General features: G+C 43.4%; 1 protein-coding gene across 1 annotated transcript in view; it reads right to left on the bottom strand.

Annotated features, from left to right (window-relative positions):
• Orb2 (cytoplasmic polyadenylation element-binding protein orb2) overlaps positions 1 to 16,458 on the bottom strand; it is a 142,983-nt gene that overhangs the window by 48,291 nt on the left and 78,234 nt on the right. Inside the window, exon 3 of the mRNA XM_077403364.1 lies at positions 14,411 to 14,464. Coding sequence (XP_077259490.1) covers positions 14,411 to 14,464 — 54 coding nt within the window. The remainder of the gene's footprint in view (positions 1 to 14,410; positions 14,465 to 16,458) is intronic.

Here is a 16,458-nt window from a genome sequence, read left to right as displayed (position 1 = left end):
CAGCTGTGATGAATAAATGTAACCGGACGGTAATTTAAGTTTAAAGTTAAAATCCTACTACGACGAAGGGACATAATAAATTTACATTAAAAAATGCTCCTTGACGACTTAAGAAGTCGGCGGAGTAAATTGAAACGAGTGACAGTAAATTAGCGAGCGAGTCTTTAATTTAAAATCCGATTTGTTTTACATTTTCATCCGTCGTTGTTATAATAACAAACTTTTTTCCCTCGTGCTTTTCATCAGAAAAGCGAGAGACCCGTAATGAGATGCAACTATATGATTCAAAAAGTTATGAAACCGACATAAAGTATGATTAAGCAGCCTAGCCCTATGCGCGGATTTTGCGCCTCATAACCGTGCAAGTGGATTTAGATTAACATTTCCGAACGATTTTATATCCGCGAAGCACAGAGGATCGTTTTTTCTTCCACCTAATTTCCCTCCTCAAAAACTACCTCGCCCCTTTCGATTCGTCCTTCCTATCGCAAATCCCCTTCATAAAATGCCATAAAAAGACGGTGCGCAATGACGTAGAAAATTAAAGATTCGATCAACGTGCGAATCTAAATAAAGCAGTGTTCCCGCTATTTTATTTAGACGTCTGCAGTACGTCTTAATTATCGTTGTCTAGCAAATGCATTGCAAACGAATTCCATACCTCTCTAAAGCAAAGATTAAATTAGAAGAGATCAGAGATAAAGATTCTCATAATATTTTTCATAACTTTCAAATTACGCAAAATACATAGATTGCATATGTACAATTTACAGTTAATCACAGATAATTCGTCATAATTACCGACAGTTTTGTCAAAACAATCCTCGAACTTCCCTATAAATCTCACATCACCTTGGTGCCTATATACTCCTACGTATTAATTTCCCATGACGAATGTCGCACGCGACAATCTTTTCCGCACGCGCGCGACGCGACGCAGGGAGATCTGGCTCATTGTTTCCTAATGACAACGCGCATGATTATGCGTCGCGGCGAGGCGAGGCGAGCGACTCTTTCCCGGAATCGTCTAACGATGATTAGCACGATTTGTCGCCGTATTCCGCGAACATATAGTCAGCCGTCGAATTGTGTCGCGGCTATAAAGCGTTCCCACGACGCGTAAGCTCGATTTTTCGCTGGGCCCGCTAATTGCCTGTCCGCGCCGTGTGATTTACAAACAGCAGTAAACACGAATCTGCTTGACAGACGGCCGACAAGACAAGCCTATCGTTAGATAATATTCTAGCCTGGAGAAAAGGACTCTCCGGGATGAACCCGCACGTTCGCAACACTTTGCCACCGAGGTAACGAAAAATGTCGTTAACTCTTCCGCTATACCAATGGATCTATTATACCAGGGCGGCTTTCCCACTATATTCCGATAAATAATTTTTGTTACTATCTCGTATATTTTACTTTCGCGTACGTCGTACCGATATGCGAGACGATAACGAGGATTGCTTATCTAAAATTAACACATGACGGAAAGAAAGTTTTGCACTAGAAATAATCTTCTCGCTTTCTATTCCACAATTTTTATTTCACTTTCAAATCAAGCGTTTAACAATTTTAATTACCTTGTCGAGTATTGCTCCTACGTATATATACATCCTAATATATTGTATAAGCCAGTAAAAAATAATATTATTTAAATTTAAAATTCAAGTATTTAAGAAGCGATGAATTTGCTCCAGAGCGACTTTCCATCGCGTTTTAATTAAGATATAGAAACGGGAGAACGCGCGCGAACATCTTACTTCCGCAAAGTCTCATCAAGGTAAAAGGGAGTTGAAGGGTGCTCGAAATGTCTCGGGAAAGGCCGCGGAGAAACCGACGGTTTCCCTGAAAGAATGTCCATTTTTCTAATATCTGCGCGCTGCACGTGCCTCATTTTCATGGTTCAGGTAGCGCAGGTGGGCGCATACGCCTGCGTGTGCCGTGAAGAAAGGGATCCGCGGCTCGCACGTTGCACTCTTGACCTTTCGAGAGTCTTGTGCAACCGAAACCGCGGGGCGTCGCGTGCGGCGGTCGCAGTCGAGAGGAAAAGGGAGAAACGGGCAGGGTGGGGCGCGACATTTCAGCGATACTCCGGGGCTACGAACACCCTCAGCGATGCATCGCGCTGCATCTCGCTCGGGATCTCTCTTTCTCTCTTCGCCACTCCTTGTTTTACGACAGAGACCGAAAGACGATCTCCCGAAGACCGAGAGATGAAAGACTCTTTATCGCCTATAAATTTTATGTGTCGCTTATTGAACGGAATAACCGGGACTGATTTTCCGCGAAAAATTCGGGCAATTAATTGAAAGGAAAAAAGGATAAATCGCTGCTCGAGCGAGCGCGATCAAAGTGATTAATTTATATCACTTCGAACGTATAGTGCAGCCGTAATGATGAAAGCAAGGTCATTATTGTTGCTTTCGCTCTATATACAAACGGCGAAGGAGGAAATGCCTATAATGTGCAATGTGCGCATCATTAGCACACGTTTTGCCTAAGGTTGTCGTTATTAATAGCTGATACTTTTAGCGGCTAACATTTCAGCTCGGATGTAACTGCGATTCAAGATGCAATCGTGACGCAGGAAGTATCTTAGATAAGATAAGCGAGATTTACTTTATACATGTGTTACGACTTTCTCCAGGCTACTTCGGATCATAGCGCCGCGAAGTGAAGAACACGTTAGTCGCGAGGCTTTTTTCCCTCCCCCTTTTTTTTAAAAGCTTTAAAGAACGTCGGCCACTTCTCGATCGCGAAAGTGGTCGCTGCTCTTAATACTAAACGCGTCCTCGTTAGCGTAGATCTTGTAAGCTGGTTCCTCCCACCCATCTCTCTCTCTCTCTGTCCTTCCTTTTTTCTCCTTTCTCGCTAATCGAGAAAATTGCTAACTTTGACCAATCAAGACGAAATGATAGCCGTGGCAACCCACGCCGACCACACTTTGGTCCGCGACGAAACCGCGTTCCTCGTTATCGCGCATCCAAATAAGTATCGAGACCGCGTAAAACGATAGGCGCTTCAATTATACACGCGAATTCAATTATCGACAGGGAAAAGATATTTAAAAGAATAAATCCGTTTACAGCCATGCACCGTATAATCATCGCAATCGCAATCAGGATGAAATGAAATTTTGGTTTTAATGGCGATATAAATACGCGTGTAATATTTCGGTACATTAAAACGGAAGTGAAGCAGACACATCGTCATATTTTCGTATCATTAAACGACCTTCTTTCTTTCGATCGATCTCATGCACGGCGCTCGATTTATCGCGCGACGGAGGCTTCGGAGAACGCGCGCGCTTCCTTGAGCAAACGTTAAACGTCAAATACTTCCACGAATGTATTATTTGTCTGCCGAGCGTGGTGTGTCGTAAGAGCCCCATTATCCATACGATTGCAAATATCGCGGATACGTCTTACCTCGATCCACGACCATACGAACGATTCGTAACGAGCGGTGTACCGTTACCGCGCGTTTTATCCGAACCGATCGAATGACCGGAGTACCGACTTCGCTTATTCTCGCTTACCATCCTTCGGTCAAACGATAAGTGTAACAGCGGGACGAAGAGAGAGGGATATAGAGACAGGGGAAGAAAGAGCGATCGTTAATCACACACGTCCGATTATCCGCCTATAAACCTGCTAAATGAAAAGAACGTCTCAAGCAGGAAGTGACGCTAGTTTCACACTACACTCTATGAACGAAAAAGAATTTTGATCTGAAACTTGATCCTAATCCGACAATAATTAATCCCTCATATATGCATAATATATTCAAATATATGCTAAGACTTTAATACGAGAAACTTTACATATCACTTTATGCTGTTACATATACCAATGTAAATATCAATTCAGAAGTTGAAATTGGGAGGATCACGTTCGATGTTCTAGATAAAAAGGGCATCTTGCACGATATATTGACATACGTTTCCAGAATCAGGAATAAATGCATACAATTATTTTCGTATCTATAGCATAATTTTGAACTGAATTAACATCATTTTCATAGTTCTTAACTCTCATTTGCAGTCTGACAACCTATCGAGATTTCTTTCGTGTCTTAAATATCTTTCTATCCATCGAAATGAATATGAGAAAAACTCGTCGCGTTCGTAGAGGCTTGTCTTGACATGGAGATACGACTTGCTTCACAAGTGTTATCAAGGTCGATGGTATCGTATCGAGGGACCATTCTTCGTCATACCAGGAGAGAAGAGAGAAACCCAGGCACAACCCAGAAGCAGATCCTATGCATCTGTTCTCCACACGTACATGTATGTATGTATACCCGAGGCGCATTACGGCACACATGTCACTAAGATAGGCGCCTATTCTCTCGTACGGTAAAAGTAGTTCACGATGCAAATTGTGTCACGTGAGCGGTGACACGAATGGGACATGCGGTAAATTGGCTTTAATTGCGCCGTGGTATGATAATGCCGAGTACAATCATCGACTTTAATTGGCTAAAGGTCCGCTTTTATCGTCCTTCACAGGAAGCGGGTTAATCGTGTGCTAAAAACGGAAAGAGAGAACTTCGTAGATGTAATTTAATTTCTTCCTAAGACTAGTTTCATCGATATCCCGGAAAAGTCTTCATTTATATATATTCCATCGTATATATTTAAATTGGAATTTAAATAATTTTATGATAATATAATTATTGAATTACGCGGCGGGGTGGAAAGTCTTTATTGGTCATGCACGAATGAATTTCGAGATTTATACAAGATATATAAGTAAAACTTGCTTTTTTCGATTTCTAATTTTCGCAGAAAAATTTAATTATAACGTTAAATAATATTTATAACAAAAATTTATTTGTTTATTTTTTCTAATTTTTTTTTTTTTTAAGACAATTATGTTTGGTAAAACAGAAACCTCCTACTTGACGCGAAGACGTTATTCTGCAATTCTGGGATCAATTAACTCACGTTATACTTATAGCAATTTCCGCTCTTGGGTAAAATCGTGTTCGCCGTTGGCCGGGGCCTCCTTCAACTTAGGCACGCATGACGTACGGCATTCACGTTTCGTCTATCAGAGTTAAATCCGAAACACGGTTGATCTTACGGGAGCCATATTGAATCTACTATATATTGCTTGACTACCCGGCCACAATAACCGCGGCACGGAATATCGTGCTATTCACGCGACACACCGCAGCGTTCGCGTTTTCGGAACTCCCCCCGATTTCTAGAGCTGTCAGTAATATAGCGTTCAGATTGGCGTGAGTATCGCTTCGATATACGTAATTGCAATTTAACATCAAGTAATACTGATGCATTTTGAGCCATGATCGATTCTCCGAGCGCGATGGAAACGTCGCTCAATATGCCATCACGTCTATTAAACTATATCTCGTAAATGGAAATGTTGAATAAATACTTGTTACATACGGCTTGTATAAATATAATAGAATAAATAAAAATACTCCTCGACATTTTAATAAGATTAAATGTATATTTAAATGATACCAGTCATTTTCATTACATCGTCAGGAAAATTAGTAAAAAGTCCACGGCATTGGGTGGATAGATCCCGTATTGGGACAAGCGCGAGAGTGAATCATTCGTTGCGACAGCATTTTCATGGCCTGGCGTTTCAGGCGCTGAATTCAGATAAATAGATAAATATCTATTGTGTAAGGAAATGACAGCGGTTGCGAGAAACTTCGTCAAGGATGCGGGGAATGTGGGACAAGGGGAACCCCGTACCTTGACTTCGTCGGGATTTGCGCAACGGCGCCCATCGGTTTAATCGGAGTCGTAAAATCCTCCGGATCGATCGATCAGGCGACACTAATAAGCGTGAAATTCACTCGGAAGCGGACACGTCTTGAGCTGTTTTGCTTGACGCGCTTGACGCTCAGACCGTATCAGGCATCTGCGATACTTATGGAAGTATCCCATTAACGGGCACGAAAGTTTCTATTAAGTTCCCATTGATGGGACCGATACAAGAGCGTTATTATTATTGCGACGTTATTGACCGCGTAACGTGTAATCCGCGAGGGCAAATAATATAGATGAGTCAATGTTTAGCCCGTAAGCGCAAATAATCGAGAGACAGTAGCGTATCGCCGCTATAGGCGCTATAAATATAGAGTAAATGTGAAATAAATGATAATCCCCCCCGACGGTGGATGCCGAGCGATGATACTTCGCCGATTTAATTAAATATCCGCCAAGTTAATCAGCACCTCCGGCTGAAAGCGTATCTCGCTGTTACGCGAGATAAAACCGCGCGTTCTTCGGGATCTTCGGAGTCTAATCAAGCTCGATGAAATACAGTAATTTACCGTCGCAGTTTAGACTCTCATTACTCCACTCGGAATAATGAAGTGTTACTTGTGCGCAACTCGCCGATCTCCCCGTATTAAGAGCGACGAATGCGCTCGCGCGATTTATGGAGAGTAGAAATCGAGCGCGGACGCGCGGCGCATATAAGTATAATATATACGTATACGCTCGCGACTTTTGCGTCGCTGTGCGCGACATCGACTATCGCGATTATAAACACCGCGACATTCGGTAGCGCGCCAAAAGGAGCGATAGGAAAGGTAAAGCGCGAGTCAGTGGCGAATCTCGATTCGCGCGAGATTTTCCAGCGAGTAACTGGAACGAGGAACAAACATGACGCGCGGTCGCTTCTCGAATCGCCGCGCCGCGCCGCGCCGCGCCGACTACGGCCGGTATCTTTCCGCACGCTATTGCAACAAACAGCTATTGCGATGCGATACGCGAGCATAAACGAGCACGGACAACACATTTCTTTTTTTCGAAACGTCGACTACGACTTGCGGAGTGTTGCGTCACGACGCGCGGAACATCCTCATGAGACGCCATTAAGCGTCATTATTGATGATTGCCAAGTAATCTTAGAAATAATAAGATCGTTATTGTTGATATAAATTTGACATGCATTTCGATTAAGATACGTATCGGTGATTATTTATTCATAAATTCTAATCTATAAAAATCTTTTATTTTATTTCTTATAAATTATACCTGCCCACACGCTGTAAAATTGAAATACGCGGAAGTATATATATATTAGCTCGTTAAAATGCATAAAAATATTTGAAAAAAAGTCCAAGGTCAGCTATCGGTTACTCGGATCGACGCGTATCGGAGTGTCCCCCGATCTTTCTCAATTTCTGAGACCTTATAGCACTCGCGTGCATTGCAGCGGCGTCTTTCGCAGTCGAAACCTTAAAGCCAGCTGCCGCGTAGATTCATATCGCGAGACCTGCATATATCTACGGGCATCCAGATGCGGTCGTCCGTCAGTAGGGTGGTATATATATATTCCGCCTGGCTAGTAGAGATTAAAGTAACCGAGCCACCGCAGCCCCCATAAATATTGAACGTGCCCCGGATTTATGGTCGCGCACCGAGGACACCGGGTTACGTAGGAGGAAGTTATATGAGTTGCCCGCCTAAAACCGAGCACAGAGGGACTACTCCCGCAGGGGTCCAGCTTCTCTCGGCGAGCGGACGAGCGAGCGAGCGAGCGCGCAGTCGCGAGAGAGCCCTTCGCCCTGCAAAAGGCCCGGCTAATTAATGTATTGTTTCACCGGCTGCGGTCCGCGCGCCTCCGCTCCGGAATCTGCATCCGCTGAATATGCAACGTCGTCCACAACCCGGAGAGCGCGACTCCGGATTAGTAAGCCGCGCTCATGCCCTATGCATATACCTATCGACTTTCCCTCCTCGTGACGCAAAGAGACCGCAGCCCGGCCGGATGCGAGGTAAGAGGCCAATTCGGCGCATCCTCCGGATTTTCGGGTCGAAAACAGAACGGGGCAGCGACCCGAGAGACATACCTTCTTTTCTATTTTACGGAGAGCTGGCTCGCGAATCTAATGATGAACACTCATGATACACTCCAGGATATACACCTTATTTAATTTTTTCGAGGAAAGAGAATTATATGTAGCGAAGAATAGCGTTAAGAATAACGGAAAAGTGTGGCGTACCGTTGCGCTGTATGCGAATTGTCACCGATTACATTTTGTCGTGTACACGTGCGAGTTAGGCAACGAATTGGTCCACGTGTATATAGCAGCGTGAAATTGGAAAAGCTAACAAATCCCGAGACGTTTCAAGTATCATAATTACAAATTGCATACCCACTTCGTCCGCTTCCCTCTTTCGAACAACGAGCGCGCAAAGATAACCGTATACGGTTCTGATGAACGCGCGAGATAATAAAAAGAACCTCGTGTAATAACGGATAAAATGTATTCCGCTGCGCGATGCGAACGTCATAATCGGACGGTGGATCAGAGAAACCGCTTAATCCTCAGGTACTTTGACAACCCGCGGACGTGTAGGGTGATTTACGAGTTTACGCCTCGGTAAAGGTCAAAGGCTCTGCCTGCGGATTGTTAGCGGGTACGCGTTACCTCGTTCGCGCCGATTACGCGCACGGCGATCGGACGGCCGGACGCGTAACATTCCACCGCTGGTTATGCAGTCGTTGCGAAAACGCTCGCTCCTCTCTCGGCGAGGGACTCGAACCTCCTCCCGGGGACAACTCCGCGAGTCGTAAAAGGCTCCCCGAGGAGACGCGCCGACTTCGGCGACTGTAATTTTTACGACGGCTTGTGAGTCTAACAGGATCGATGTGCTTGACAAGAATAAATATGAGACAGGGCAAAAATATAACTGTATGTAAAAGACTCCTACACACGAGAAGCTATGCAACCGAACGTGATTTTTATGCCAAATTTAATTGAATTCAGATACCTATACTTCTGTCCGTGAGAATTTGATTGTGAAAATCTGATATCAAAAGACACATGATTTCAGCAGATGTGTAACAAGAACTTGTAGTAATAATAAAATGGAAGAAAATGTGTGTAGTGATTAAATATCTGTATACACAACTCTATATAATTGCGATTCTTGTAACTTGATATTGAAAATGGTACTGCCAATCTATTTTACTCTTTTAGGATTATGGTTATACTTTGGTGATTGTTAGTTTAAGGATTATTACGTTATGATTAATCTATATAATTTCAGATTTTACAGTTTTCTGATGTAAAATTGTTCCGCTCGCGTTTAGTTGAAGGCGTAAAAGCACATTCTTGCATAATGCGTCGGCTGTGCGTTCAACGAAGGCAACGTTGAATCCGGCCAGGAAGTTATAATTACCCGCGGTTACTATTGTGGAAAGCCTAACGACCATTCTTTTGAAATCCGTGTCGATTCTTCGAAAGCGCGAATAAGCTGCCACACGTTGGAAACAGCTAAATGTCGGATGCGAGAAAGGAGAGTGGAGAAAGCAACATCTGTGTGTATGTACAACAAATAAAAAATATATTTTTTTTGCTAATATAAAAGACAAGATTTATACGTGTACCAAATACCTCGTTCGCCTTTTTAGTTGCGTGTTACTTAACCAGGCTACGAATGGAAAATGACGCGTAGTACGAGGTGATCCCGCCTGTATTCCATGTGGATGCAGGCCGCGACCGAAAACTCTTTCGTATTAATTACGAAATATCCCGTATATGCGCGGTTGCGCTTCACGCTGTAAGAGCCCCGCGTACGAACAATCGTCGTCCCATCACCGGGGGACCTCGGGCATGTCTGTCACGCGTGCGGTTCCCCGTGCGTGCCCGTGTATAATTTCAGGCCGCGTTCATTCCCCGACATCGCAAGAGGACCGACATCGGGAGCACGTTGATAGAAAAAAATCTCGAGAGCGAGCACTCTCGAAGAAACACGAAAGAAAATGGCATCGGTAAAATTTTCGATAAAACGAAAAGAACGTTGCGGCAATCGCGGTTATTGAAACCAATCCATTATCCTCAAACGTTTAAAGACAATAATACTGCAGAAATCAATTACGTGACTCATCCTTCATAGGTTTGTATGTAGAAACTTGAGGAAATGTATATGAAATATTTATTTATATATATATATAGGCACGCGTTAATTTTCGGATCTGCTTAGATTATGAACTTCATGCATGCCAACGAGCGTAAAGTCCGATTAACAAAAACGGAGTAATCGCCGCGACGTTTATATGTAGATCGAAGGTTTCTGTACTTCGTAGAGCTTACAACTGCTTTTATTATTAGCAGAAATTGCATCAAAAATGTCCAGTATCGCGACACTAATCGGATTTTCCTTAGGCTAATCACGTTTGCGCATAAATATGGATTTTTCCGTCGCGACACGTTCTCTTCTCGCGCGTGTCGTAAATATCGCTATGATTTTTAATAGCCGCCGTTCCGCCTCCTCCCTCCCACCTCTTCGCGAAGCTCGTAAACAAAATAATTTAATTAAGCCCGCACTTAATGCGAGAGACGCAACGTAGGTTCTCGTTAAAACCGGATACGGATCACGAATTACGCAACGCATCTGCGACGGCAGGAATTCGCGCTGCACCTGCGAAACGCGATGTCATCAGACGTCATCAGCGAAATTCTTTTAGCCGGACGTGTGCGCCTATACGAGAAGGAAGATTCCGTTCGTGCCGCGATGATTTTAACATTTCTCCTTTGAACATTTGATATATACGTGTGCGTTTTATTACGCGCACGCAATATAACGCCTTCGTCGACTTTGTTCCCGGAAAACACACGCATCGCGGTAGGACGTAATTAATATGTGATAGCAAGGCCTCTCGCGATCCGGTCTTGTTAAATATAAATCGCAAGTTATACGTACACACGACGAACTAAGCGAGCAGGTTGTTGCTGTTTTCCTTTCGTTGCACCTGCGTCTCCTTTTATATTCCACGCGCGCGTTTCTGCGCGTGTGGGAAATAATAGACTTTTTGCAAGTGCTCTCCGGATACGGTAAACGATAACGTCGCGTCGAGTGAATCCAGGACGAAAGCGTGTTGCCACGACGATCTTCGCGTTGTTCCGCGTCGAGCGTTGGGACCTTTTAACGCTCACCGGTATTCAACGCGTATATACGGTATTGCGGAAACGTACTGGCGAATAAGAGACGGAGAAATATACCGGCGTCGGGAATAAAATTTCGACGCCAGATCGAAAAAGTATAAGCGACACAGCGAGGCGACTCGTAGACCGTGAAAAAAAAAGCCGAGAAGCGTAACCGGGGACGACATTGTCGAAAAGCGCCGAGGCCAATGTCCGACGGGGTGACGATTTCTACGGACGTGTTTTCTAGGATGGATCAATATGTATGGTAATGCGGCCGACAGTACAGGTTGTACACATCAGCATCGTCGACCTACGTGCACATGCGTCCGTAGCTGTATTATGTATGCGCGTTGTACGTAGGACGTGACTTCTCATATACGTAAAATAAACATGTTACGTAGCGGCCTACGGAACACTCGTATACACATGCATGTACGTATCGTGGACACGTGCGCGCGTATTTATCCTACGATGTATTAACATCGTCGAGGTATTAAGATAAGAGGTCGGTGCGGTTATGACAGTCAGCAGGTCTCGCTCGCGGGACGGGAATCACGCGGTGCGGCATGACAAAGCGAAAGATTTCTTTTTAATTAGGGGATGTACCTGAAAAATGAACTTTTATCTTTCGTCAAACGCATCTGTAGATTAAATTCTTATTCTTATCATTTAAGTGGATTCTCGCTAAACCCAAATGACTGTGCGGATAGTTATCTCTGCGGGATAAAGCGAAAGTTTATCGATACGGCGCCGATGGAAGCGATAGCTTTCATAATGATGTATACAAAGATAAAATGACTTAATAAAACTAAACGATCAAATAAATTTGTTTGAAAAAAAGATAGTTAAATAATTTTATTTTATAATTTTATATAACCATAAAGAGTACCGAATATGTTCTATTATGTGTTGAAAGACGAATATCCTGTCAGACGCAGCTGCAATAATGCTAGCAATAAAAATTTATAAAGTATTAAAGAGAAGAGCTTGATATATATGACCGCCGGGACTACAATCCTGAAGCATACCATTTTATAGAATTTAGCTCTATCAAGTTTTCATGATGCACAGTCGGGACTGCAGACAATTAGTAACCGAGTTACCGAGATATTTCCGGTCCCATCGAGACCGAAAATCGAAATCTACGATGTGCAACAAAATGCCGCATGTTCGACGAACTTACAACGCTTTGAAGGAAAATTTCAAGACATCCGCATTGCACTTCTATATTAACCATCCGCAACGAAATGCGCTCAATTTTTATCTCATTTAAAATTTTTACGCAGACGAAGGATTACAAACGAATTAAAGACACGGATTATGTCTTTAAAAAAAGTTCTATTTAAAATAACATAACTAAGAGAATTATAGTTTTCTTCAAAGTTCTAAAATTTTTAACACGTTTTAAAAGGAATTTCGAACAATATTTATCACGTATATATAATTGTCGCGTAGTATAACGCAATAATAAAATATTTAAAGCCATTCTCTCTTTCTTTGTGGGAATATAATTCGAATTTCATTCAACCGGCGGTGTCTATAAATATGTATGTATTATACGCAACATGTGTGTGCAAATGCGTGGTCTCATTTCGGCTCTCGAAATGCACGATAAGAGTTTAATTAGCCTATTCGCGTTTGTCTTATGGTTATTCCGGGTGAAAAGTCTCTGACCGAGACTTGTTTGATACCGTGTTTGTTTTTTTCCGTTCGTTAATGCTGATGTATAATGACAACATCCGTTGAAGCAATAGTCGATTAATTTCAACCTTAAGAGACAAGATTTCCCGGATACGTATTGCGCGCGTCGATGCACGGATAATGAGCTATAAAAAAGATATAAATGCGCCTTTGCGTTATATATTAAATAAATTTTCGTGGCAATTTAAGTGGCTAATAAACTAATAATATGCCGCTATTTATATGTAATTTTCTAAACATACAATAATATATGTAAAAGGGTATTAAAAATATATATAAAAATGTTATATCTTACAATAGCAAAATATATCATTAAAAGCTTTTAAATATCTTTTTCTTTGAGACATTATTATATATATACATATACATATATATTTGCCAATTTAAAAACTCTTTACGTTTATGTACTGCAATATGCAAGCAGATAATACTTTTGGTTTAATGTTTTTAAACTGACACAGCGTCGTGCTTTTAAGAGCCTACGGTGACATAAAAAGTTTCAATCTCGACCAATAAGAAGACAAGTGTCGCACATTTCGACCGTTTTACGCACCCGCGGAATTTTACGCGGATTCGAGACTGACGCTCTGAGATATCCTCTTAGAAATGTCCGGGGAATGAAATCCGAAACGCCCCGTGAGAAACGTGGTAATTACTTTTAGATTCTCGCGACGTTACGAAAATAAATCCGTTCTTCTCGCACACGCGCGCGCGCGCGCGCGCACGCGAATGCCGTTCCCGGTAAGCCTTTGTGGTGTTAATGACGAACACCACGAGGGAGAAATTGCACCGGGACATCTTTACGATCGAAGCCCCGGCGCGCGGGGCTGAAGATCAACGACACGAGCGGACGACGAACACGGACGCGCCGCACACATTACGAGATTTAATTAAAGTGCCCGATGTATTTATCAACCCTCCTTCCTGGAAGCAATACAATCCGTTTAAGAAAATTCGTTCTGCGCGTTTCCTTGGCAAGACACACGTCAGCGAGATATAGCGGAGCAAAACCAAGATGATCACGTTGAACGTTTCAATATCTATGCGTTTCGAAAGGGTATAAGACGACTCTTTGACTACGTATCCTGCATCAGGGTCTTCGCAAAATACGTCGATACCACTTAAAATTGCTGCGCGCGGAGCTGCGCAAAAATATTGACGCTAAAAATGTTAACGAGCTCAAACGAGTCCGCATATTTTCGCGGTCGTACGAGAACGAGAAAGGCAGACGGGTTAGCGTTTTACATAACGATTTACGAGCCGATACACTCCACATCGATTTACAAGCACGGAATTCGCTCCTCGGATATGTTCGCGTCGAGCTTGTTAGTTCGACTCGCGAGAGCAAAAAACCGCGACGAACCCTTCACTTTCGCGTAAAATTTACGGCGAGCGACGACGGCGCGGCGCTCGGCGCTAAATCAAAAACAGAATTTTTTCCGCGGCTCGACTCCGGCTACGGGAGCAAAGTACAGGTTGCGGGGCCAGTCCTTCCCCGGTGGTGATTACGATGAAGAAAGAGGAAGTGAACGTCGCGCGGAGGAAGGCCGCGTTTCCCCGATTGCCGCCGCGCCAGGAAGGTAGGCAGGCATACCACTCTTGCACCAAGAGGGTATTACGTAACTATAAATTTTAATTGAATCCGCGGGCTGCGCGGCTCCCCTCCCTCCGGCGATCATCTTCTGGCAATAAACGTAACGCGGGATGTATATACCCGCGTGCGCGAGGGAGGCGCGAGGGGGATGCAGAGAGAGGGAAGAGGGATTAACAACTAGTTTTCACTCACCATGCAGCTGCGCGAGCGACTGCAACGTGTTGGCGGTGTTGCAGTTTATGAATCCTGGAACAGAAATAGAGAATGCGCCGTTAGGAAAAATAGCTATTATTTTAATATCTGGTTATTAAGTGGGAAAAAGAAATAATTGTGAAGGGACGCTAAAAAATGTATTATAACCGTATAGAAAGATTTGCTTAAATCAGCTAGATAGATAGCTAGATCCGCAAAATGTATAATAATATCGAAAAATGTATGCAACTGTACACTGTGCTACATAATAATGAAAGCAACGGAAACAAAAATTAATGCAAATTGATCAATTAATTGTGTTATATAAATATTTAAAAATTGTAAAATATAACGCGTAAATACAATTGTAATTGCGTGCAATACGTCGCGTAATTAAGCTGTAAAATGACACAGACACAGGCGGGGCTACCCGAAAATTTATTGGAGATGGATTAATTACTTAATTTCTCGTATTATCGGACGTATCATTATCCCAGAGCAAAAAATAACATTTTGGAATTGGCTGATTGCTGATTCAATACCTCTCTCTTTCACTGTCCTTAATAACACATCATTCTCTCACTTTCGAAATTACGAAAAAATACATGAACGTGCATTTATATCGTCAGATGAAAAATATTTCATATCGTCGATAGATGAAAAATGTTGTAGAACACGTGGTCTTCACTTCTAAACAACGACGTGTAAAATTTCACGCGTGTACACGCGCACACACGGGCGCACACGTCGTGATGAGCTTTCAACACCGGTATACGTATGTATGAACGTACGTATACGCTTCGTCGAACATTCCCATGACATAAGATAACCTCTGAACTTAAGGCCCTCGGTCCGATCGGTCGGGCCCCAGCCCGCGCGAACGCCCATGATGGAACATTGTGATTTAGTAACGTCGAAAGTCGAGACGCGCCGGACGCGCGTCGCCCCGTCGTATTTCCACCTCCCCGACGACCTTCCGCTTTCTTCGCTAGCGCGACGACGACGCGCTTCACGCGCTTCCCTTGTTCTCCCCGCTCTCATCGCGGATAACCTTAACGTTTAAGTTTTGATATGTCTTTTATATTCCCTTCGAGCCAGGTGAGAGCGCGACGTTAACGGGCGGCGACTTTCACGCTAATTAGCACGAACTTGTCCGTTTGCGGAGGAGCGTCGGGCGAGACCGGTATCACGCGTGTCGTAAAACGGCTTGGTCATACATGCTAAGAGCTTGTCGAACCGAGAATTTTCGGAGCACCGTGGAAAAACAGGAGTCCTTGACTATAAGACAGTCGATAAATATGTTCAAGACTTACCATAATATCGATCACTAACTAATATCTCATTTGTCTCGTGACAAATTTGACAGATAAAAAGGTTTCCAAAGAGTTTGAAATATTATCAAACGTTGAACTTACATAACCATTCAAAAATGTTTCGAGGACATCGAAATTTTTTATCGAACGATCACCAGATGCCGTTCGACAGTTTCGTTCTATTTTCTAGTCATCCGGTATAACCCATGCGTGAAGTATCTAATACGCTAGGTTTCCGAACGGGAAGGTACAATTTCTGTCTTCTGTTTGTCTGTCTCGCGCGATAAGATTAGCGTGATCCGAGAAACGTGGGATTCCTCGACATATGCGGAATGTCTCGCGAGTAACGACCGGGATTACGAGTGCGAGTTGTACGTATACCGGGTAGGTAGGTAGGTAGGTATATAATCGTGTTAAACGGCGATTGGTAATGCGCGTTCTGGGAATTGATCCGGGATGTTCCACTTGGCGATTCGTGCGCGTATTACTACCGTAATCCACCACCCTAATCATTTCTCGTGCCAGTGTAAATATATAAGAACGAGCCGATCGCCGCAACGAAAACGCGTTATCTCGTCTTCGAGAATCTAGTCACGCAACGTACAATGTAACTCTCCCTATGCAATTGCCCCCCTTCGTTCGACGTATTTCTGCGATTGATCGATCGTAAGAAACGTCGAGGGGTTAGCACTGCAAGCCAGTTAAGGTAAACGTCCCAGTGGCCGGACACGTACC

Source organism: Temnothorax americanus, unplaced genomic scaffold (assembly GCF_048541705.1).
Source record: "Temnothorax americanus isolate GAGA-0224 unplaced genomic scaffold, ASM4854170v1 Scaffold17, whole genome shotgun sequence".
In the NCBI taxonomy this organism is placed as follows: Eukaryota; Metazoa; Arthropoda; class Insecta; order Hymenoptera; family Formicidae; genus Temnothorax; species Temnothorax americanus.
This window is presented reverse-complemented; position numbering and strand designations above follow the sequence as displayed.